This window comes from Astatotilapia calliptera, chromosome 19, assembly GCF_900246225.1.
Source record: "Astatotilapia calliptera chromosome 19, fAstCal1.2, whole genome shotgun sequence".
In the NCBI taxonomy this organism is placed as follows: Eukaryota; Metazoa; Chordata; class Actinopteri; order Cichliformes; family Cichlidae; genus Astatotilapia; species Astatotilapia calliptera.
In genome coordinates this window covers 25,956,718-25,980,717 of record NC_039320.1, presented here as the reverse complement: position 1 = coordinate 25,980,717, position 24,000 = coordinate 25,956,718, and the positions used below count along the sequence as shown (strand labels likewise).

At 44.1% G+C, this 24,000-nt stretch overlaps 1 protein-coding gene across 7 annotated transcripts in view; it reads right to left on the bottom strand.

Moving 5' to 3' along the window:
* Positions 1-18,296: 18,296 nt before the first annotated feature.
* Positions 18,297-24,000, bottom strand: part of esrrb (estrogen-related receptor beta) — a 42,265-nt gene continuing 36,561 nt past the window's right edge. For all 7 annotated transcript variants that reach the window (XM_026152221.1, XM_026152222.1, XM_026152223.1 and 4 more), the window contains 2 exons: positions 21,601-21,870; positions 18,297-18,712 (listed from right to left, as the gene is read on the bottom strand). In XM_026152221.1, the coding sequence (XP_026008006.1) occupies positions 18,468-18,712; positions 21,601-21,870 (515 nt within the window). In that variant the 3' untranslated portion in view covers positions 18,297-18,467. The remainder of the gene's footprint in view (positions 18,713-21,600; positions 21,871-24,000) is intronic.

Sequence of the window (24,000 nt, the reverse complement as noted above, 5' to 3'; positions counted from 1 at the left end):
GTGGTGTGGAGGTTAGCAGCTAGGGACAGGTGGGGGATAGCTTTGCCGAATAATTGAATTCTACAATGGTTGGCAGATATCTGAATGTGACTTTGTGCGGCTTCAATCCTTTATCCCTTCCCAGTCCGAGTATTGACAGCTAAAAACAACAGCCATTATCTGTTAATTACATTAACATTTTATCAGCAGTGGGTTGCTGGGGTGCATGTCCCGCAGCTGGAAGATAGCTGTCAGTCAGAAGCACAAGCATAGGGGGGAGTGGAGAGGGGAGGGGGCTGGAGGAGCAGACCCTGGAGATGTAGCCCTGCTGGAAAAAGGCCTTCTCTCTGAGCTGCCCTACTGCCCCCATGCCCCTGCCCCTTCAGGCCTAACAGGGAGGGGGGCTGACAAGGGCTCATCGCTACCTCCTCAGTTGCCCTGTCCACAGAAGACAATCCAAGATAACCGCTGACACCTGCCAAGCTATCCAACCCCGAGGCTAGAGGCTCACCGATTTAAGCAAACTACTCAGGACAACGGCTTCAAACACATACGACCTGTGCTTCTCTGCGGTTCCCGGTGAAAACCAAAGGTGGAGCTGTTGGCTCTGCAAGCCTTCTGTTACATCTGTAATTGTATCGGACTCCTTTTTAGCTGTCTCTCTGTGTGTATCAATGGACAGTGCACCCTGACTCTGTTGGCCCTGCAACTCTTTTCTCATTACAGCTCTCATATGTTTTATTTATGCCGTTTGTAGAGTGTCCAGCTCTGTCTGGGCACTAACATGGGTGGCAGTGCCAAGCCAAGGTCTATAAGAGCGGGTGCCAGCTAGTGCTGCAGGACTTGGCAGTGTACTCAGTGTGACAGCCTCAGTCAGGGAGCAGAGAAGTAGCTTCGGCTCTGCCGCAGGTCTTTGGGGTGATCCGCAGACCTCAATCGCATTACCCCCTGGCTAGTGGGGACCCTGCTGTGCAGACTCCACCCCTCCCCTTCTGTCTCTGTTTATTGATTGGAAGTTGACTTATAACTTAATATTTTATCTTCTTATTTCCCCCACTGAAGCTGCTTCCTGTCAGAGGGGCGACGAAGGGATCAATGGGAACCTTGTCTGAGCAGGGGAAGGTCCCGGCAGGGGTCAGCCACTGATTGACAGGAGCCCTGCATCCAGCTGGCAGCAGGACAGCTCACGGTCAATGAGAAAAGCCATGTCACTCTGACCATGTTGCGTTTCTGCGTAATTAGGAACGCTACCTTGTTTTTACATGAGAGTGTGCTGCAGTGTCTAGTCACTGAGAGCTTAAGGACCAGCGGCTTGACTGAATACACACATACACCATACACCGAACCATATACACACACACAAAAAATGCTAAGAACCACTGCTGACAAAGAGAGAGTAAGAAAGAAAGAGATATCAAGTGTAGTAATCAAAATGAAAAATGGGTCTCCAGCTACTTTAAACAAGAGCTAATTTATCACCAGAAAGTACGGATAAGTAGCCGAGTTGTTGCCGTTCAGTAAGTACCCGTTCTGCACCAAATTATTCCACCCCTGCTTGCGTGCAACCATAAATCATACACTTCCACACATCTTTTCCTATTAGCAGGCGTGCTAGGCATGGGCGCGTGCTCAGCTACCAAACACAGACTAATAGGCTACAATTTTTAATTTTGAGAATGCAACTCCCCTCCTCCAATCACTCATTCCAAGCACCCACACCCCCAGCTGCTCCTCACATCACAATATTCACATTATCACAGGAGTGTTACACAATCGGGTTTATCACTCCGGAGCTCGGCTGTAAGTGCTGTCCTCCCCCCCCAGGGTCCTCGTTTTGTGTGGTGTGATTGGGGGGCTTCACATTACAGACAGGAGCACAGCCCATGACTATAGATAGAGCTGATCTCTTAGCTCGGGACACAAGGGGAAACACCTGCTAGCACTGCGCTGCACGGACTACACCCATCAATAGAAAGGACCGACAAAGTGGATTTAAAACATCATAGCAAAAACAAACATTAAATCACTAAATGGTATAAAGAAGAATATGCTAAATAATTCTTATGCATCTTAAACTTGAAGTTTGCTTCAAATTATATTTTCATACTTTCGGGAAATAATATTTGTTTGCTTTCTAAATATTACATGATAAGGTAGATGGTACTGTCACAGCTGTCCCATTAGACTGTAAATAAAAGACAGGTGTAACAGTCATCGCTCTTTGTTTTATGATAATAATCAGGGTGCAAGATTTTTGTTTAAAAAAAAAAATCTTAGCAAACGTTTTTTGTTATTTGCGAGGAAAGTGAGGCTGAGAACCTGAGTACCCTGCATGCACATATCCTAGACAAGATAGCGACACACTAAGGGCCTTTTTATACCCATCATGCAGTACCTCACACAGTACTGTCTGACAAAGGTCGTTCACCTTCCAATTTTCGTCTCCTGGCACGTTGTGCCATGGCTGCTGAAACTGATTTGAAGAGTGTCTCTTACCGTGAGCCTGGTTCTGCTGGAGGTTTCCTCCTGTTAAAAGGGAGTTTTTCCTTCCCACTGTCTCCAAAGTTCTTGCTCATAGCGTGACTTATGATTGTTGGGGTTCTCTCTGTGTTCTTTATATTATTGTAGGGTATTGACCTTACAATAAAAAGCACCTTGAGGCAACTGTTGCTGTGATTTGGCACTATATAAGTAAAATGAAACTGAATTGAATTGAAATAGCATATGAATGCCATTTTACAACATTTCTGCCCTGGTTTCAGTTTTCAGACCACCAAATATGTCCATCTTTTATATACAGTTACTTGTTTGGCTTAGCTTACAATAAGAATAAGAAATGGAGGAAAAAATATAGCCTGACTGAAAACCCATATCTGGCTACCAGCAGATTCAAAGCTCACTAATCAACCAATGGGATGGTGACCTTCTCATCTATCTAACAAATTATTATTAATACTTTAAACTGACTCAAGAAGAGACACAATAGGTTTTTAATTTTATCTCCTGTGTTTGCATATGTTACATGAACTGTTCTGCACACCCAATTCACAACTCCCTCAATAGAATAACAACAGAAGCTAAACAATGGGCAGGGAAATAAATCCATCACACAGGCTAGCAAGTTAGACTGGGAAGTCCCATGGAAGACAGCAGCGCCAGCCCAGTCAAATGCTAAGGGGACGTTATATGTGATGGATGGAGTCTTTGACTTCCAGTAGAAGTGGCATGATGGCCTGGCATCTCTCTGAAGTGCTCCGTTCGCATTGTGACCAAATCCTGTTATGTCCCTGTTTCATTGTGGTGACAGCATGAGGAATGCTTGGTTTTGTTCTCCCCACTGTTGCTATCCATCATCTGTGGAGAGAGAGAGAGAGAGCACAGTGCCACTTTGCTTTCCACCCCCATCCCACCCCAGCGCGTGCACACACACACACACACACACACACACACACACACACACACACACACACATGCTCACACCTACCCACACATGCACACACCTTTCCCGGCACATTCCTCTCTCGAACTCTCTGTTGAGACATCCTGTCTTTGCCACGGCGCTGGCCCCCTCCTTTTCATCTACACAAGTGTTGTTCAATTACGGGCGGGTGACAAATTAAAGGAAAAAAACCAACAACAACATTAGGTGTCCTGCTATGGTGTTAAGGCCAAAGCGCGACAAAGGAAGAGCTTCAATATGCCTTAGCTCAGATTCTCTACCTCTCTGAGGGTATTTTGAAGGGAACATTTGGAACAACATGGTTCCAAAAGATAGTTGCATGCACTATCAAATTTGATAATCGTTGGTCGAGGTCTCACGACAATGATGACCACAGCCTTTTAGTCACATGATTTTCATGTCTTGAAGAAATTATACTCATTAAAAAGGTTTTGGACTGATTTACAGTACACCTAAACTAGGCTTGGAAAATGCCCCACAAAGCACAACAAAGCTGCAGGATACCCTCACTTTTTAGGGTCATGGATTCTTCTCCTTCTTTTTTTTCATTAAACTGTAAACATCTGAATCACTTCTGTTTTTCACATACTCCCCACTCCATTTGAGCGGAGCCCTTTTTTTATGGGGGAATATGAAAGGGCAGTAGAGGAGATATATGCTGCAGCTCTATTCAGAAATACTTAGCTTGTAAAGACAGCCTATCCTTTCCCCAATCAATCCACTATTTAAAGGCGGATGTAATTTGAGCTCAGTCAATGTGCTTGGTGTTGAAAGCATCCTGCCTGGGTTTTCCTAACCTGGGGAAAAAAAACAGTGATGTCCAAGCGTCTAATTAAAGCTTGAGTCTCACTTGATCACATTCTGGAGCGGTCATTGGGTGCGTGGGGGTGTAATAGTTTAATTACCCCCCTTTTTCCCTACCCTCAACGTGGTTAAAGCTAATATTTAATTACAAAACAAACAGAAAGCAGAGACCTTGGTGTGCAATCGTGAATCAATGAAGCACAGCCAGGACCTATATTGTAATAATAGGGGAAACTCCCAGCTTATATTGCCGCATAAAAGACTCATAATTAGTCAAACGTAATTAGCAGAACATTACGGAATTATTAGGCTGCAGAGCAATGCCTTTCATGCTTGTGTGAAGAAAACGCAAGGAGACGACTAATCAATGAGCTAGTCATTGCACAGGCTTATGCATATAAGTGGTGTTTATATACTGGTGAAAACCATCCAGCTCTTTACTGTAATGCAATCTGACCCTTCATAATCATAGTGTTGTCATTTTTTAAAATTAATTTCTTTAGCTTGTGCAATCTGATTTAAAGGCTGATGCTTTATAAAACACCGTCGGAACATTTGTTAGCATTGTCAATAAGGATAAAAGTGATAAAATCCGTCTGTGGATGTTTATTGAGGAATATCACACCTCAGGCAAAGTATACAGATATGCCATTATTCTGCTGCCTAATAAGCACCGAGAACCTGGCACTGCATGCGAGTGTGTGTCAGCGTGGATGATGCAATCTCAAGTGTTGAGATCTTATCTCATAAAGAGGCTTATAAATGTACAACTATCTCATGTCATATAAAGGAGCCCACTGATTTATTCCTATTGATCAACTGCCGGAGGCCGAGACAGCCTCGTAACGGAAATCAACACTCCCTCAAAGCCAAGGCAGTCTGACTGCACAGACACATGTGCACGCAAGTCATCTGTTGGACTGTAAGGATTGAAATGGAAATTATGCATGATTTATCACGCTCTGCTTGCAAGTAACTCCATGGAAAGAATTACAGGATGCATTGCAGAAAGACTGGCGGACAGGTGGACCATACAGAAAGGCATGAATATTGCAGGTGCACGCTACACAACAATCCCATCCCCAACTTTGGTGAGCTTTAAAAAAACAAACACGTGGAGTAAACTGACAGCCAAGTTTACGAAGTGTTTATGTGACATCACAGCTGACCAGTGCTAGACAATGACCCTCAACCTGTCTCTGTATGGTGCCCCAGAGGTGTCATAAAACCTGGGCAGGGAGCTTTGCTTGGGATGACAGAGTGCCAGGCGCTCTCCCACCAGGACCTAATTTCCCCCTGTGAAAATGGATAGCACGTCCATAGCGTAGCTTAGTTTAAAATGCAAAATGTGGACATTATCTGGCATGGAGATTCAGCGGCATCCATCACACTATGCTAATGCAGCCCAGTGGTTAAGATATTCTAATGTAAGCCACCCTGGAGATGTAGAGGAATTAACACAAACAGAGCAGGGCGGCGGGAACACAGAGGGGTCAGGAGATAGGACAGGGAAGCTGCTCGTGAGACAGGCACTGCCCCACACACGCACAAACACACACGCAACACACACACAGGCTTAAATAAAATGAACCCCATTAATGTTTCTGAGCATGTACACACACACACACACGTTTGCAGGTGCACGCGCTAATACACCTTTGAGGGAATGTCACCTTTGATAGATGTAAACACTCAAATTGATGGAGGAATATTTCAATAGACATAAACATTCTTCAAACCAATCGCCCGCTTATGAATTTCCCTAATTGTACAGGAATTAAATATCTAACAGGATTCGTTTCTTGCTGTTGTATCCGATTCCCTCTCCATTCACATTTTTCCTCCCTTGCCAGGACTTTCTTTCCATTCATGTTCCAGCTGGAGGAGCAGTGAGGTTGTTTCCCTATCCTCTGGGTTGTTTGGGGCTGTGCAGAGTCCCAGCAGAGTTCCTGTCCTCAGCTCTGCAGCACTCATGAAAGCCCTGTCCCAGTATCCTGCTCTGCCTGCCAGAGCTGTAAGGGAAGGCATTATTATCATTATATTAATGTGACATTAATTGCTTTTACTTTTTCACTCCATTAAGTGTGCTCTATCTCTTTGGGAGCCTGGCCAGATGGTTTATCACTTCCCATGCTGTTGGTAGCACCATTAATGGGCTAAGACACTGGGCTATAAAATAATTGTGCCGCAGTGTTGGAAATGTTCATCGTGCTAATTGAAAAGTAATTGCGGAGGTATAGTGCAACTGTCACACCATAAAAGCCTGTCATAGAGAGAGGGAGGAGTGCTTTCTTGTAAAAAGGCTATTGTTTGCAGTCATACAGTACAGCACAGCAAGTGGTCAAAGCAGTCTTTAGGCTAAATGTTAACAGGGGCAATGATCCATTGAAAACATTATTCTTTTTTCCCGCAACACCTCACATATTAATGTAATAAATATATCACCGCAGCTCTCTTTTATACGCCTGTCGTGATTAACTTCATCATAGTGTTTTGTTATGTCTTTAAGCCGTGTCTATACATAGTAAAATTAACACTGTGAGCAGGAGTATATGAGACAGTTAAATGAGAAAAATGACAATTAACAGTTGGGAAAAATTACGGCACTGAAAGGTGATTTCCCAGCAGGAGGCCATGCAATGTAAACATCTTTCTTAAAGCAACGGAACGAGTACGTAAGTGGTTAAAAACCATGCATGGAGCACAGACACACGGCCGCCCTTGCTTTTTCATGTGCAATCAGCATAAGCGTGCATTAAGTTCCCGTGGTGTGAATACATGCTGTGTTGCATGTGCACGCTCATGCGTAGTCACCTCTGATCAAACATTTGCATCCGCATCCACGGCTTTTCTTGCTATACCGTATATCTCGCTGTAATATAAATCAGAATTACAATTTCAATAACTCCAGCATGATCAGTAATGAGATATGATTTACTTCTAATGAACTTTAGATATTACAATGCAGAACCAAGAGTATTAAATCGTTAAAGTGTTAATGTAACATTATAAAATGCCATTAAGCTGGCAATTAATCAGCATGAAAAATAAAAAGGAAGGGTTTTAGTGCTGGATTTCTAATTTCTTAGTTAGCGCTGAGAAATAAGACCCTGCAACCCTTGATCTGGATGAGGACGTTGTGAACTTTGGGCTTGACACTTTAAGTTGCATCAAAATAATATCTGAAGAGGTTGTGCAAAACTGCGTGTCATAAATGTTTTAAGGATGAAGCCGTACTAGAGATATGTGTTATTGTCCCTTTATTGATGTAAGCTTGTTGTTTGAGTTGAGGCTCTGGTTTAACGGAAGGGCCTACGGGCGTTCTTTTAAGCCGTCATTACTAAAACAAAGCAGCCTGCTTTTCAGCCCCTCATCGACTCCCTTTCGAGCCCCTGTCGCCCGGACAATCCAGCTTATTGACACTCATTGACTGGGTGTTGAAGAAGAACGGGATGGTGAACTTGTCTAACGCAGATCAGGGTCAGGGCAAGGGACAGGGGAAGGGAATGTTTGTGTGAGACCCCCACATTCGGCTTCATGCATTCAATAGTGCTGCGTTCGTGTTTAAAATCAATAAAGTGCCGCAAAAATCAGGCCAGAAAATGGAGTGATTGATTCCAACAGATTTGGTGCCATGTTCTTGAATGTGATGTTATTTGCACTCCTTTGATTCCACAAAGGTTGCAAACATCATTGAGACTGTAAACTATGTGTGTGGGCCGCACTGAGATGGCCTAGCTGTAGGTCAAGCAACCGGCATGAACTGTGAGCCACCTCAACCCTTCACCCAATTTCCCCTCCCTCGTTCTCTCCTCCTTCCCAAGGTCAATATCCTCAACAATTAGTCCGAGGAGGAGGAGGATTTGAAGCATGGTTGCACCCTCTACAAATGCCCCCTCAAGGGCTTTAGGGGGCAGCAACGGTATGTCAGGCTAAAGTGAAAAGTGTACCCATTCCCTCTTTATGTCTCCATTTGCCACCCTCATTAGGGCCATTCATGAGCACTTAGAGGCCCCCTGCACATCCACACATCACCCTGGTGGGGTCTGCCCTCTCCTCGATGCCCCTTTCCCAATCAGATAACTATCATTAAAAGTCCATGTGTGCTTGTGGGTGTGTGAGTGTGGAGAGAGGCATCCACCAACTCGTATCCATATCAAACTAATACAGTATCGATTGGTCCCAGTCACCATGGCACCAGGACAATAGTCCAGCCTTGCTGACCACTCAGTCTCACGCCAGTCTCCTCCTCCACGTGGCAGACTGTATGATCCATGCTTCTGGCATATCAAAAGGCACGGCTCTCTGCATTTAACGTTGTAACCTATAAAGAGGACAAAATCATAAACTTCATAAACTTCATCCTCCGGGTGGCAGATCGATGCAGCCGTAAATCTCTGGCTCATCCTCTTCGCCGCTCTTTTTTTTTTTCTTCAAGAGGGACAGATGCCCGCTGGCCTGTCAAGCCTCAAAGGAAGAGAAAACAAGACGGGGCAGTTGTCAGGGAGCAAGAAGAGTGTGAAAATACAGCGAGGTGAAGGAAGTACAAATGTTAAGCTCAGAGAAACCAGTCCCCCGTGAGCCCATGTGCACCGTTACAGAGAGAGAGAGAAAAACATGGGATGGAAGCACTGCATTCAGCTCAGGTTGTGTTGTTTGCTCCCACAATAGACTCATACACTTTTACTAAAGGGGAAAAAATGTTTTGAACCAAACACAGCGTCGAGTTGACGTAATTTTGAATTCCTAATATCTGACACTGTTCCTCAGTTGTTTTGTCTGGACAGCTGTCCCCTTCCATCCAGCGGACCACACATTGTCTCAGAAACGGGGTGGGCTTGCAGAAACTGTGCACAGAAGACAAGAAGCTTCTGATTTTCTTGATGCCTCAGCTGCCTGAAAACAAAGAGCACGGGCCTTCATTTTTGATTCAAGTGAGTGATTTGCATAGAAAAGTTCATAAGCACGGGACATAAGGATATGGTCGTAAAAGAGGGCAATAAAAAATTTAACTATGACAGAATATTAAAAGTGGCAGTAAATTGAAGGCAGGGTGCAGAATGACCCTTATAGAGTGACTTCCTCGGTTGGGACTGCTAATCTCAGCGTGTGAGAGGGGGCACTCACTGTACACAGAGAATAAAACATCTCCTGCCGACCCCTGACAGATATGGTTGTCTCTCACACTTTCATCCTGCTGGATAGTTAAGATTTAAGATAATGACACAACGACTTTCACGTTGATGCCGACATTGAATCTTTTTAAGAGGCCTCCTGCTGCCGAGCCGGGACGGCCTGTCAGCCACTGGCAGTGAAAGAGTTGAATGTCTTGCGCATACTCGTTTCCCGATGTCAGGAAGAAATTGTTCGTAACACCGGCCCCTCACACTTGTCTCAACTCATTTATTTCAGCCAAGGTCTGCGGATATAAATAAAAGGAAATGTTACTGGAGCATTTAAACTCGGCGCCAGCCTTGAGACCAGTAATGTAACCACATATCATCAAAAGTGCTGAATCTCCTTTTGTCACCACACATGACATGCAATTCCTCCAAACATATTCATGTTTGTTGCATTCATACAAATAAATAATCACAGGAAGCCAGGAGGGCCCTTTAAAGGCTGACCTCTACAGTAATACTGAGTGTCCATCAGATTTATCCCGTGGCTGCTAAAAATAGAGCTTTGAAATCTGAAATTGCCCCACACAAGCCTTTCTGCTCCCCCAACACCAAGCTGGGTTTACAGGATTTTATCATGAATGCAGTTCAACAGGTGGTCCATAGATGGAGCTCTTCTCATTAGAATATGCATTACATTACATTACAAGGCTCTTCTCCGGTAACTGTGCGCCGTCCATCATCCTTAAACAGCATCACAAGAGCTGTGCTGTGGTGTAGGCTCAACCTTTACCTGCTCCATGTTAAAACAAAAAACCCAAAAGTGTTGCCGTTTTCAGGAAGAAAAAACATTTAAACGGCTATAGTGACCATTTTAGTTGTGTTTCTCTGCCTTACTTAATACACTGGACCCCTTGTGGGTGAGTGTCAAACCACAAACCACCGGGTCCCTGGAGCGGTATGACTTAATTGAGCTATCCTGGGAAATCTAATTACAATAATGCACAGAGGATTGTGTAATATTCCCTCTGCTTCTGCTCTAACACCTATCCCTCACACACATGAACTCTCGTTACGCTCTCTCTCACTCACACACTCACACACACAGATGAAATGAAAGGGGAGGATGAGAGAACATGTACAGACACTTATAAGTTAGGAGGTTGTGGGTACGCGCGAACTGCAACAAGCGTAAAAGATATTTCACAGGAGATGTTTTCATCACGATTCATGAACCAGTAAAGCTTTAAATAGCAGGCAGGCAGATGTGCTGGGCACTGAGGACAAAACAATGTGATGTGATCGCAGGAAAAAGTTTCATTTAATTTTTCAAATTAAGTTTTTCTGTCTGTCTTTGAAAGTTTGTGAGAAGCAGTAAGAGAAACCAGTTTCCTGGGCAATGATCATAGCCGTGTCACTGTAGAGAGCTGTGAGCAAGTCACAGTAATTCAAATGCAGGTATGTGCGGTGTGTGTCTGCGCTGCTGGGGCCAAGAGACAAGCTGCAGATCACACACATACTCACCGATGTGGTCACAGGGATTTCTAAAATTATTCATCCTCTGACTGCTCACTCATTAATTACGTTGAATGTGTCCTAAAACGCCTCGCAGATACATGAGCTCTTACTGCACAAAGAAAAAAAGAGCATGTACACTAAAAATATTGGATGTTTGTCAGGCTCGGGTAGATTTCTGTTTGCCTGAGTCTGACAATAAGAGGCGCTTTTAATTGCTCCATAAAAAAAAAAGAAAGAAAAGAAAACTTGCATAAGTGGCACTAAACTAAAATGAATATATGAATCTTTTTTTTTTATTTACCCCAGAGTTTCTTTGTGTGCTGTGGATTGTGTGCAGTTTCTCATGCTGTCAATATGTGTGTGAAGTCTGTTTGTGATTGAGTGCAAGGTCAAAGGGACACAATGGAGAGACGGGGGAGCGGCAGTGAACTGAGAGGGGGACTGCTACTGTGCCCAAGGCCATACCCGTGCAGACGGACACCATATTGAAATTAGCAAATGGACTGCAGAGTGTAGCTTGCTGCCCCATTTGTGGTCCCCTTCCTCCTGGTGATATACCGACGCACCCAGTGATGGGACATCACTGTGTTAGCTGGGCAGCAGGGTGAGGTTTTGGGGGTTGGGCCGGGTTGGGTGTGGTGGTGGTGGGGGGGGGGGGGGGGGGGACAGCTGACCTCCCCACTGTCCTAAAATGAAACGGGTCGAGTCTTATTTATTTACAGCATGTTTTGCACTCGTCCCATAACACTGTAAATTACCTGCATGGTCAAGGCTTCTTTCTCAGGCAAGGAGAGACAGGGGAGAGGAAAGGACATAAAACGTGCGATCTGGATGATATTTAATTCAGGAATCACATATGATCTGTCAATTTCCATAAATCACACTTTATGAGTCATATTTTAAATACAAAATCACATTTATGAATACAAATGTGTGAATTACAAGCGGTCATATGTGTTTGTATGATTTACAATACGTCTATAGGCCCCAGACAGAGTGCCTTACCAATATTTATGAGATTTCTATAGAACATCTCATCAGAGGATAAGGGATGGGCGATTTCCTTGCTGGGGGTCTTACGTGGCTGATCACGTATCTATTTCAGACTTCGCATGCGTGCTTATCGTGATGTTGACTGTTTGACTCCCTGTTCATCTCCTCCTGAGATGACACGAAAAGGATGGCCATAATGTGAAATATGATGTGGCACATTTATCCTTTGGAAAGCATGTTGAGTTTTGTTTGCTTGATACAGAAGAGCGTGACACTTACTTGAACGTGATTATATGGCAAAGCAGGCGGCCGGAGACAGCAGACTCAGTGTATGTGTGCAAAGATTTCCATCAGAGGGAAGTCTCTAAGGACCAGACCTGGTCCTTGGCTCAAAAAAGGTAAGGGGCCTCCTCCATTATGGCAAACAAGTGCATTTGTTTTAAGGCCAATGGAGACTTCTAACCTTTGCTTGACACACCGAAAAGGTCAGGCCTATCCGTGGTTTCCTTCCTTCTGGAGTGAAGACGGACCATTTTCTCCCTGCTCTTAGGACCGCTAGAAACCTTTGGTACAATCCCAGGACCCACACTACTAACAAGCATAGTGCAGATAAGCAATCTGCACACAGTTTTAGCCTAAAACATGTAAATAAATAAAATAAAACAATTAATGAACAATCCCAGCTCTGAAACTGTAGAACAATCCCACCTGCACACTCGGATGAAACAAATGTCTTAATATAATTCAGAACACAGGCTGGAAACGCTCTAAAAACACTGTAATTGTTTTAAACGCCTGTGAAGTGAGCACACACAGCACCCAGTGTGAGTTTTTCTCCATTTGATGGACGTATCCATGCTTATCAATGTTCCTTATCTCCCTTCATTACTTCCTAACCAGTGGTTAAATTGGAAAAGCCCATAAGAACGTGTGAATACATGGCAGAGGCAATAAAACAGTAGGAAGAAGAGCCCCCGCCTCCAACACACACGCACACACACACACACAGACTGTACATCCCACAACAGTGTTTTTCTTGGGTGGAGGCAGATACATTGAGCAGATAGTTAGAAATATTTCTACTCCCTCCACAGCTTCATATCAGTGAGCAGCACAGATAAAGATATAGGTGGGTAAATAAATCTCAAAATGAAGGAACAAAACCCTTCACAAGCAGTTATCAGTGTGTGTGTGTGTGTGTGTGTGTGTGCAGTTTATTACCTGTTCTCTCATAGCACTTGTGTTCCTGCAATGTTTAAGTGCTGGGAGAACACAAGTGCACTGATTTCCGCTAAACGTGGCATTTTCTCTGCAATACTAGCAGCTCAGTGTGGTCTCATCCTCACTCTTCTTGTGTGGTGTCGCGTCTCCGCAGGGACTTGTTCTCAGTGGATTTTTGTGGGTTTGCTTAATTTCTACAGTGCTTATCAGCTAAAACGGTGAAAGACCCGAACCGCAGTTTGGCCCAGAAACAGGCCGCCGTCGTTTAAGAGACACAAAGCTCGATATAATATTTCCCGTTTTCTTTTTGTTCCAGATTTTTTCGCTCTGACACTTAAGAGTCTGCTATCGGATTAAAAACGGGGATTTTAAACGTTCACCTTTCACTACATCGTTGCGTAATGGCTCTGATGAAAAAAAATGTAACCAGAGTCATTTGACAAACTGGGACAAAGGTCTGCTGATGGCCATTGGGTTTTTAGGACAGCAGCTCAGCCATGCATTAAGTGGCGAGGAGCTCAGGAGTGTAACCTGATAAATGCACTTAAAACAGTGAAGATGGACAATGAGAGGGCGAAATCTCAGATGGTCGGGCCTGTGTGCCTGCTAGGCACTTTGACAGCCTATTGATCAGCCAAAGAGAGTATTGTGTGGGGTCAGAGGTGTGGGGATGCATGGCTCAGATACTGTTAGTGGGACACATACAGCACAGCGTTAGGATCTATTAGGAAACAGATCCACTGTCGAGCAAATCACATTGTTCTTTTCGTTGAAGATCAAACCTGTTGTTGACTTTCACAGTCCTCCCTGCAGAGATGGCTGAAATTTCTCCTCCGATATAATACACAACAACAATATAGCAAACTGTCTGCCTTCTCAAAGTGATGTGACGTAACGTTTTCTGTCTGGCACCATTGATAGCCCAACGCTAGTGAAAATGCCCAGCTCCTGTTATTGAATAGTAATAGGCTTGTCGGCCGGTGCCTCCAATTTCACAAATGGAGCAATAAATACACATAACAGAATCAGTGGAACAATAAGAACGGCCATAAAGAATTGTTGGGCAAAAACAAGGAGCACGGGTGGGGAGGAGAAGGAAGGAGTGGAGGGGGGGTCAAAAAGAAAATTTGACAAAAGAAAGAGATGAAAAGTGTGAGCGTGCGAGAGTGAAACGGAGAGGGGGGCCAGGAAGATGGTGTCCCACTCTTCATTTCTGTGCCACCAGCTCTCCTGGGCATTTACGTGCTCCGTTTTCAACCTAAGTGTAATTTGAGCCCTGGGTTGATACAAAGTGTATGCAGCAGCTCTGTTCAAACCCAATCACTCACCCTGACGTGTAATCCTTTCCCTCACCATCATCAACGTTGCTTTGGGAATAATGAAACACACTTAAGCAATACGCAGCAGTCGTACAGCTGCGAGCGGGGCCGCATCTTGATGAGATGCCTCATAACTCTAATGAAAGGTGTTTTGACCTGTCAGTGGAGGTAAATGATTGCCTCGCTACTGTATCTGTGCGAAACGTATCGATGGCAATAGCCGGTCCCACTGGATGATTTGCATGAGAAATGAGGAGCGCATTACTTTAAAAAATAAATAAATAAAAAATAAAAATGACAGCAGCTGGCAGCAGCGCTCTACATTGTGTTTGGCCTCCAGATCTCCTTTTTTCTTTCCCTTTCATCCTCAATTCATCTTGTTTCTTGTCTTGTGATGCCATTGTTTCCACATAGAGGATTATCACGATTAATTGGCTAGCAAGACGTTATTTCAAAAAGGGAAATTGGCTCTTATAATTATATAGTGAAGGGAATACTTTAACTCCCTGTAATATCAGCTTCCTGAAATAATGGCGCTCCAGCCCCTCACTCCCCCCCTCCCCTCCTACTCTCCACCGCCGCCTCCATCAGCGTTAACATGTCTGTCTGCCTGTTTCCTGTGACGGATCCATTTTCAACAGTTCCTGGCCCTGCAGAGGCTGCGGTTGATTACTGGATGGTTGGGTGGCCTGCGTGAATCTCTCACTGGCTTGCCTCACTTACTGCCACCAATCTCTGGTCTTCTGGGAGCTCCTGTGTGCTCTTTGTTTTGTCCCATCGCCGAACTCGCTCTCAATGTGTGTGTGTGTGGAAAGGGGGTATTTACACCAAGCAGAGGACAAGGTTAGGTGAAGTTGCTACACTGAATTAAGTAGATACACAACAGCGTCAGTGCTGCGAACACACACACAAAAAACCCCTGTAAAAAACTGTCACCCTTAAACATTACCATCCATGTGAAATTTCCTTCAAAGTTTTACTCGACAGACTTTTTAAGCCAGAACACAAAATAATCACAGAGGTCGGTGAGTATTTAATTCATTGATCCTTTACCTTTTTGAAAATCAAAACATAAAAGTTACACAGATATTGGTGATTTCAACGATCAGAGATATCAATGTACACCATCGCCAAATGATATATTTCACATCATAAATACTCACAGCGCAGAAGCAGCAAATCAGTCACCTGCTCCTGTCTGCAGTTTCATCATCGAGGGACCAATTCTGACAAACTGATGTTCATATAAACACACACTTGCTTAGTAACCAAAGCGTGGGGGTCATGCCCACTGACGGCCAAGTCGTATGGTCGATGTGAACGCATGCTTTACCTTTACAAAGAGATCTATGAAGAATGACGGGGAGGAGGAGATGTACAACTACAAATGTTTTGGCAGGAGCACTGCGGGAGAGAAGAAGTCTTTGATAAAAACATGGATGGCTCAGGTGTGTCACAGACGTGAGGATGATAAAGACCAGAAAGTGCTGAATCAGAGAAATATTGACAAAATGATAATGAGGTAGTAGTCAGCAGGGCGCTGCATACTTCTTTTTTTTTAAGTGGTATTTCGGCAACCTACTGTATTGACGCTGATATATTTACACACTTAGACACAGCTTCTAATGTAAGACATGTTGTCTTTTCCTTAACATAGTGTCATATTGCAAGGTGAAGAAAAAAAATCTAATCGAGTTTCTTATGGCTGATCATCTTAGGCCACTACAAATTTCTATTTGTCGAGATTTTCTGCAGATGCTTTCATTAATGCCGCGCTTTCACTGAAACAAGCACAAAAGTCATCAGTGGAGCAAATCAAATACAGTTCTGATATACAGGATACATGTTACTGATTAGACGGATTTAGAATATGTCACTTGATCGCTTACAAATTCTCCAAAACCTAAGTAAAAGCATGCTTTTAGCATGGTTTCAGTCAGAATTGGTCCCTGTTGTATTGCACAACAGTTAAAACAAGTCAAGTTGGTAATGTCACCCTTTACAGCGGAGCTCGTTTACTCGATGGCGGCTAACTCAGGTTTTGGAATTGGGCGGGAAAATTTGGAGAGGGAGTGGGCGGTCAACCTTGGATGCACGGCCAATCAGACTGCTACTTAAAAAAAACCGTCATGGCGGCGGCTGGATCAGTGTTAAACACTGATATCACAAGCGTGGCGGCAACTCTACCCTCCTGCGATGTCAGGGATTCCTTTGATCGCGGTATCATATTGTTGTGACAGCGCCACAATTTATCACATCACATAAAATCCTTCAGCAGTCTAAGCATTCCCCCTTCAACATGTTCCCTCTCACACGAAGACCAGTGGCATGACTCCAGTGGACTGGACTACAGTGTTACTCACACCCAGCACAATGGACCTACAGCTAAACACAGTGGGGGTGGGGGATCTCTCTCCCACCAGAGTCCACACCTTGCACTGACACAATGATGGGCTGCTGCTACCCGTTGTAGCATACTGACCCTCTATTTCTTGCATAGCTATTCACAGGTACATACTTGAGCACCCCGAGCTCTTTCTCACTGACGTCTACCTGCCTCTCGTCCGGCGGGAGGGGTGCTGCTGGCCGTGGTGTCAACGCGAGGTCAAGAAGTGCTCCACGTGTCTATCGTGGTGCGACACTGCGCACACAACAACCTCCTGCTGGCTTAAAAATAAACCCAGTGTGAAACGCCACAACCGCATCTCTGCACCTGCCATTTACCTCTGTTTCGTCGAAGTCCTATAAATGCAGGCGCAGCTATTAAAAGACAGGAGGCGTCTAAAATGGTGAGAGCAGATGCTGGGCACCTTGCTCCCAGTGTGTGGGATGACTCTGCCACAGGCTTAAAGGAGACCAAAATAGAGTGGTTGACATATGGGCCTCTGATTGTTTGAACACGGAATCTCCTGGACCTCTGCCACTCGGCATAAATCCTTTGATACTGCCACACCAAAACCCGCTGATTAACTTTCGCCTAGCCTGAATCAGGTCATCCATTTGCATGTAAAGAGGCAATTTTCAAAGGCTCAAACAATGACCAAATCTGAGGTTCAGTCTGGGGTTCATTGGCTTGCACGAGCAGCAGCAACACAAACCGCTTTGGAGAAGGAGAAACGGTGGTTAACCGAGGTACAGCGGCGTGTTCCACCGCTGAGACGGGGCTACGCAAATATGGTCTTTTAGTAACAGCAGCACTGAAAAGCGCACAAAAGATAGGATCTGAAGCTTGGCTCCCCAATGGCTCGCTTTATTGCTGAGTTACTACAGAATAGGAACAACTGACTATTGTACCTGCCTACGCTAGTTTGGTTAAACATGGGACCAGCGAGTCTTCCAGTCTGAGCATAGATCCACGACGATCACACGGCATAATGCTCTGGAGAGGTATATCCAAGGACATTTAAACTGATAAGAGTTCACATATAAGTAACCACTTTCATTCTTTTTCCCCCCATTAGAAGAAGAACAAGAGAAAATGGCCACCAAGTTCACCAGACTTTGAACTGTACACTCAGTCTTTCAAATAATAAATATTTACAAATATTATATTCCAGACCACAAAAAAGAAAATCAGCTGTTAGACAAGTAGGTGTGTTTATGATGGTTGACACCTCTTCAGAACATTTTTTTTTTAATTTTTTTGGAACTTTAAATTTTCTGAAAAAAAAAAAGTCTTGTTATCAAGATCTGGCAACTACTTGCTGAAGTAGTTGCCAGATGCTGAGCGGCAGAAGGGTCCTTCTTCATATACAGCATGACAACTGACAGTTAATTAACAAAAAAAATTATTACTGTACATAGTATTTCTTATATATTTTAAATTAATCTGCATCATTTTATATTTATACTAATAACCAAGTTTTGCATTTGCTCTTTTTTTCCCTTTTTTTTTTCTTTTTGTGTCCCGGGGTTCCAGGAAGAGGAGGAGTGAGAGAGGTCAGTCTCCATCCTGCCTAGCAGATTCAGCAGGGGTGTCTCCCTCTCTCCTGAGAACCCTCAGCCTTGGTTCAAGTCACTTTCTGTTGCCGCAGCCAATCAGCCACCCTCCGATCAGACCTTGGCTTCCAGCATCTCCAGGAAGAGTTTGTGCATGGGCACCTTGCCCTGCACTTTGATGCTGTAAAAGTGCTGCACAGCCTTTGTGGCTGTCTGCCTCAGCAGGGGCAGGGTCATGAGCAGTTTGCCAGCCCGTCGTGGATCCTCCTGATGCTGGCTGCTCTCATAGTCCTGCAGGGCCTCGTGGAGCGCGTCCTGAAGCTTCTGGACTGCCTCCATGTCCTCTATGTGCATGGAGTCTGACAAAAAAAAGGAGAGAAAGAAAAAAAAAGAGCATGAATATGATGGATTTTTTACATTTGAGACGAAGAGGGAAAAGGGAAATTGTAAGAAATACAGTTTGCTCTTCTAGACGGTGGTAATGTAACAGCAGTCATGGGAAATAGAGTCTTCTAAAACAAAATAAAATCTCATGAGTGATCTTAACTGCTCGGTCAGTTGCAGCAAGGTTAGGAACACATTATCAGTATAACTCACACCCTGACAAGATAAAGAATAGATCATAAAAAAAGAAAACACACACACACAACAACAACATCTGCTTTGTTTTATTTATATATTTATTCTTTGGTGGATTGGGTAGGGTATTGATATGGCCCTTGACCAGTGGGACTGAAAATCAATGTTATCCTCCAGTAACAATAGCATGAATAGCATCCAATCTTTGCTGAGTGAGTACACATTAAACACCTGACTGTTCCAAAGGACAGAGTGTTTTCCAAAAAAAACAAAGGAAAAAAAGGGAGCTCCATTAGAGAATTGGACACCATAAACAAACGTGAGATGAATGCAACACTTCCTTTTGATACTGTCTCCTGCAAAACGGATGCGAAAGCGATGAATGTGGACATTTCTCCACGAGTTTGCGCTGTATTATCGAAAAGTGTCCACTTCACTACATTCTCCTGCAAACAGCTAAAATATGACTCTCTCACTTTCTCTCTCAGCTTCAGATAGTCCAAATCTCTCCCACCTCACCTCCTGGCATTTCTTTTTAGAGCTGTCTGCAGTTTCAGTCTGGCTTCCCTCCGGTGTTCTTCGCTCCTATAACGTTTCGCTACAGTGCCACTGTTTTTCAAGCGATCCTCTTGTACATGGTGTTACCGTACTCCCCTCTCACTTTCGCCTTTTTCTGCTCCCACCTCTCTCAGGGACAGTCTAGGGGTCGCCCTTTCTTTCACTGGTTAACTGGCATCTGGCACTCAGGAGGCAGCATGTCATTGGCTGCCTGACTCGACTCACCTTGGCGGCGCATAATTTACCACACGGGACAATAAAAGGCAAAACAGATTTCAGGCTTCGCCCCAAATTCATTGACTGGAACAACTGTATTCCCAAGACCTTGAGACATTTCTCACCCTGACGGTTTTCAAATCCACAGTGGTAAAATGAAGTAGGTCGTTTTGTAAAGTGAATGTGGGAAAAGGAGGGGGGGTGAAGGAGGGAGGGGATGGAAGAACAAAAGACTCCGATGAGGATGTGGTGTGACATAATTATCTCTTGTTCTTTTCACACAGGCTGCATTTTTACAAATCAAACCAATTTTTTTTCTTTTCTTTTTCCTTTCTAGTTTCTCAGCAGCAAAGGCATGCGCACACTCTAACAACCGACCTGACTGGCGCTGCGCTTTAAAGGAAGGTTTTGTCGAAAGAGGGAGAAGAAGAGAAAATAAAAACAGGGATGGAGACATCTCGACAAATGGGAAAGAAAATGGGGCACGAGAGAAAGCGAGCAGCTTACAAACACTGGAGGAGGGGGCTGACTAAAATGTAAAAAAGAAAACAACAACTTTGAAGAAACAATTTCCTCGCAATCCATCAGTGAGCCCACGTCGATCCGATTGATAAACTGCTAATTACAAAATCAATTGCTATGAATTTTCACAGCTGTCAGACAGAGGGGCTCCCGGGAGAGTGATCTCCCAGAGACCTTGTTCTAACGTTCTGGACACCCTCCGCCTCCCCCTCCTCCCATCTCTCCTTCCTCCTCTCACCTCACCTCCCTACCAACGCTCTGTTATCTGAAAGCAAAGTCCAAGCATCAGCATTTTCGTTTTTCAGTCCCGGACAAAACAAGGGAAAAACTGGCCCGGTGACCCAGGCGTGGATTGATCAGAGGAGGACTCCTCAAAAAGGCGCCTGTCAATAGCGGCGTGCCGGCTTCGCACTGGAACAAACGAGCCCCATCACGCCCTGATACTCATTCCATTTGACTTAACACATTTTATTGACAGCCCCCTGCGCTCCTAATGAAATGCTAAATTTATCTCCCGTGGCTGCCGTGCCCTGCAGCTACTGTTATGGAGATGGAGAAAGAGGAGGGAGAGGGAGCGCTGGAGAAATACCACAACATTGAAGGTGTTCAATTAAAAAAAAAAAAAAACTCCCTCCGTCCCTCTTTCTCGTACACTGGCCTTATCTTCTCTCCATCTCTCCATCTCACGCTCCAAACTAAAGGTTACACTGAAAAACTCATGAAAAACTAAGAAATGTCATTTCTGAAACTGTGTTAGACAAAACCCATATTACACTGACTAGTGTGCATTCCTCAGAGGTCCAGTCGGGAGAAAGTAAAATGTCCTGAGTGAGTAATGCCCATGAGGATTTTTTTCAAGAATATTTTTAAACCTTCACTTTTGTTTAAGCCCAGAGATTGTGTCCTTTTTAGGATAGTGTGCGTGTATTCATTTGTTTTAATTCAGGTGAATTAAAAGCTTAAAATTTCATTGCTTCTTATTACTGTATGGTTCATTAGTTGTTGTATGTCAAATTTGCATACTTACACTTTTTAAACAAAATGCAACAAAATATTTTAATTACAGACATGGCTTTTATTTTACAATCGTTTTTATATAAGTGATTAAACTAAAGAAAGGTGATTTTTTTTAAACAAAAATAGAGGAAATGTTGGATAAAAAAAAAAAATTAGTTTTAAAAAATTATATATTTGGTTTCCCCAAAATTTTTAAATCAAATTATTAAAAACTCCAATTTTATTTATATTGTAATTTAACTCTTTTGAGGATTCTCTTTTAGTCTACATTAGTATAAAATAAAATGTATTTCAATAAAAACTCAAGCACACTCCGTGTCATATATGATGCGTCACTGTGCTGAAGATAACCCACCTGAGTTGGCAAGAGCAATGGCTTTGAGGGTTACAAACTCCTCCTTCTCCACTTTGAGCTTCTTGTATTTGCGGACCAGCTGCAGGATGGACACGTAGAGGTCGAGCAGGCCCGTCAGCCGCGAGTGCTCCTCATCCATGATGTAGTCCTCGGCGTACACCAGCTCGTCTTCGTACGGCAACGAGCGGAACACGATGCTGAGGATGAGGATCTCCATCCAGGCGCTCTGCAGCAGACTCATCTGGTCTCCCAGAGAGAGAGTAGAAAAGCCTGGGCAGGAAGAGAAGGGGAAGTTGAGCGAGAGAACCTGAGCACAATCTGCAAGCTTATATTTCTAGTCAAATGTTAAAGAAAAGGACAAAAAAAGAGCAATTATGTGATGTACGTAATTTTATCTCTTCCACGATTTAGAAAAAATCTTCTTTATTAGAGGGAAAGAAAGCTAAAACCGTAGGATGTCGGAGATGCGATCAGTAAAACAAATACACATGTACATGCACATGTTAGCGAGTGGTCTTTAATTTCAAATGCACAGTGCAAGGTCCTCTTTGAAGCTGGTGTCAGAGCACTTGAGTGGGCTTTAGTGTAAGTGAGGACAGTAAATCAGTGCAAAGGTCCGGGATACACAAAGCCATGTGGTTACCCCTTGTATCCTGTCACTCTTGTATTGGTGTGAGGGGGGATTAGCACCAAGACACATCCTCATTGGAGGGGTTGAGGACATGACACGCACTGTGTAACAAGAGGAGGTGATGAGGGAATGCACACACACACACATCCACGGAAGTGCAAGAAAACAGACATGCATGCATATTCAGATAAAGGCATCTACATGTATGCACATGAATGCATAAACGTAAAACGACGCACATCAAGAGACACAAACGAAGCCGGGGTCACATGGTGCAAGTCATGCCCAAAGGCCTGCTTAAACCCAGGGCCAAACTCTTCGACAGCAGTAGAATAAAGCTGAAATCGGCACGAGGACAATACACCTCCGTCTCTTTCTACCCCAACGCCACGACATATGCTCAGAATAGAACATTAAATCAAACAAAGTGTGAGATCCCTGAAAGATGAGCTGTGAGAAATTCAAACAAATTAATAAGAGCAAAAAAAAAAGAGCCAGAGAGGAATCGTCTCGTCCCTTTTTCCCTTCGTAGCTCCCTTTAGCTGTCAATAAACCGCATGACATCCCCCAACACTCCCCATATTCATTCCCCCCAATCTCCCACCTCCCCTCCTCCTGCACAGCGTTCCTGCAGGCGCCTCATTCTGACAGCATATTAGGCTCTTCGGCTCCACCCCCGATTAATAAGATTGCTTTTACAAGTTTGCTGTTGCCACACTTGCGTAGCCGTTGTGTGATTTAAGGGCGATAGATTACAGTATTGACCAGAGCGCTCACTGCACCCGCATTCCACATTTTCTCTTAAATATAAATGATCTTACTAGGGTGCAGCCACCAACCTGATGTTTATCTCTTTCTGCCAGGACAACATAAACGCATAGACACGCACGCACACACGCACGCATGCAGCTTAAGAAGAATAAGAGACATAATGAGGAAGCGTCAGAGAATGCGAAAAAGAAACGGGACGATGAGAGCGAGCGAGGGAGACGGGCGGAAAAGAAGAGCTGGGGAGAGAAGTACCCGAGTGTTCAATTTCCCTTATCGTGGTGATGACCACTGCAGGGGAAGAGCTGGAGGATACATTAATTAACAGATTGTGATCAGAATGTGAGGGCCTTCACATTTTGAAGGGGAATCAATAGTCAGTAAAATAGAGTGCTAACTGAAAGGTACCAGTGCCCTGCTGGACTGGTCAGAGGTTGTCTCTGAAGAGTCCAAATTAGACCCAACAATTCAAACTGCCAGAAGCACTCACAACACTTTACTATTATCAGTGAAGGCAATAAGCCATATTTTAAAAAGGCCTGTGCCATTACACACATATCCAGACAGCATCTTAAAACTCTTTGTTGTGTTATTTCCTTGTCTGCATACGTGGCCATTATGTCGGACAGAATGTGGACTGGCCGGAGCAAAATTGTCATGCAAGCGTGGACGTGGTCTTGATTGCCACATCAGGTTGGCATCACAATCACAGGAAAAGGCTTTGTGTAGCCTTTTAATGCCAAGGAGGAGTGAAGCGGAACTAAAGCGCTGTTCCCAATATGACAGCTCGTGTGAAGGCCTTGTTCAGGGCTCGCTGAAGTGGCTTTGGAGTTGTTCTGATACAACAGACACCTCTCAGCCATATGCACACATGCGGCTCCAGCAGCCTACAATTACCTTTGACGCTAAAAGTCCTTGAATTTAATCCAGTGTTGTGAGATGGAGAGGTAGTGTTTTTCCCTTGCTCCATTTTCTCTCTTCAAGGCCTAAATTATCGCTCC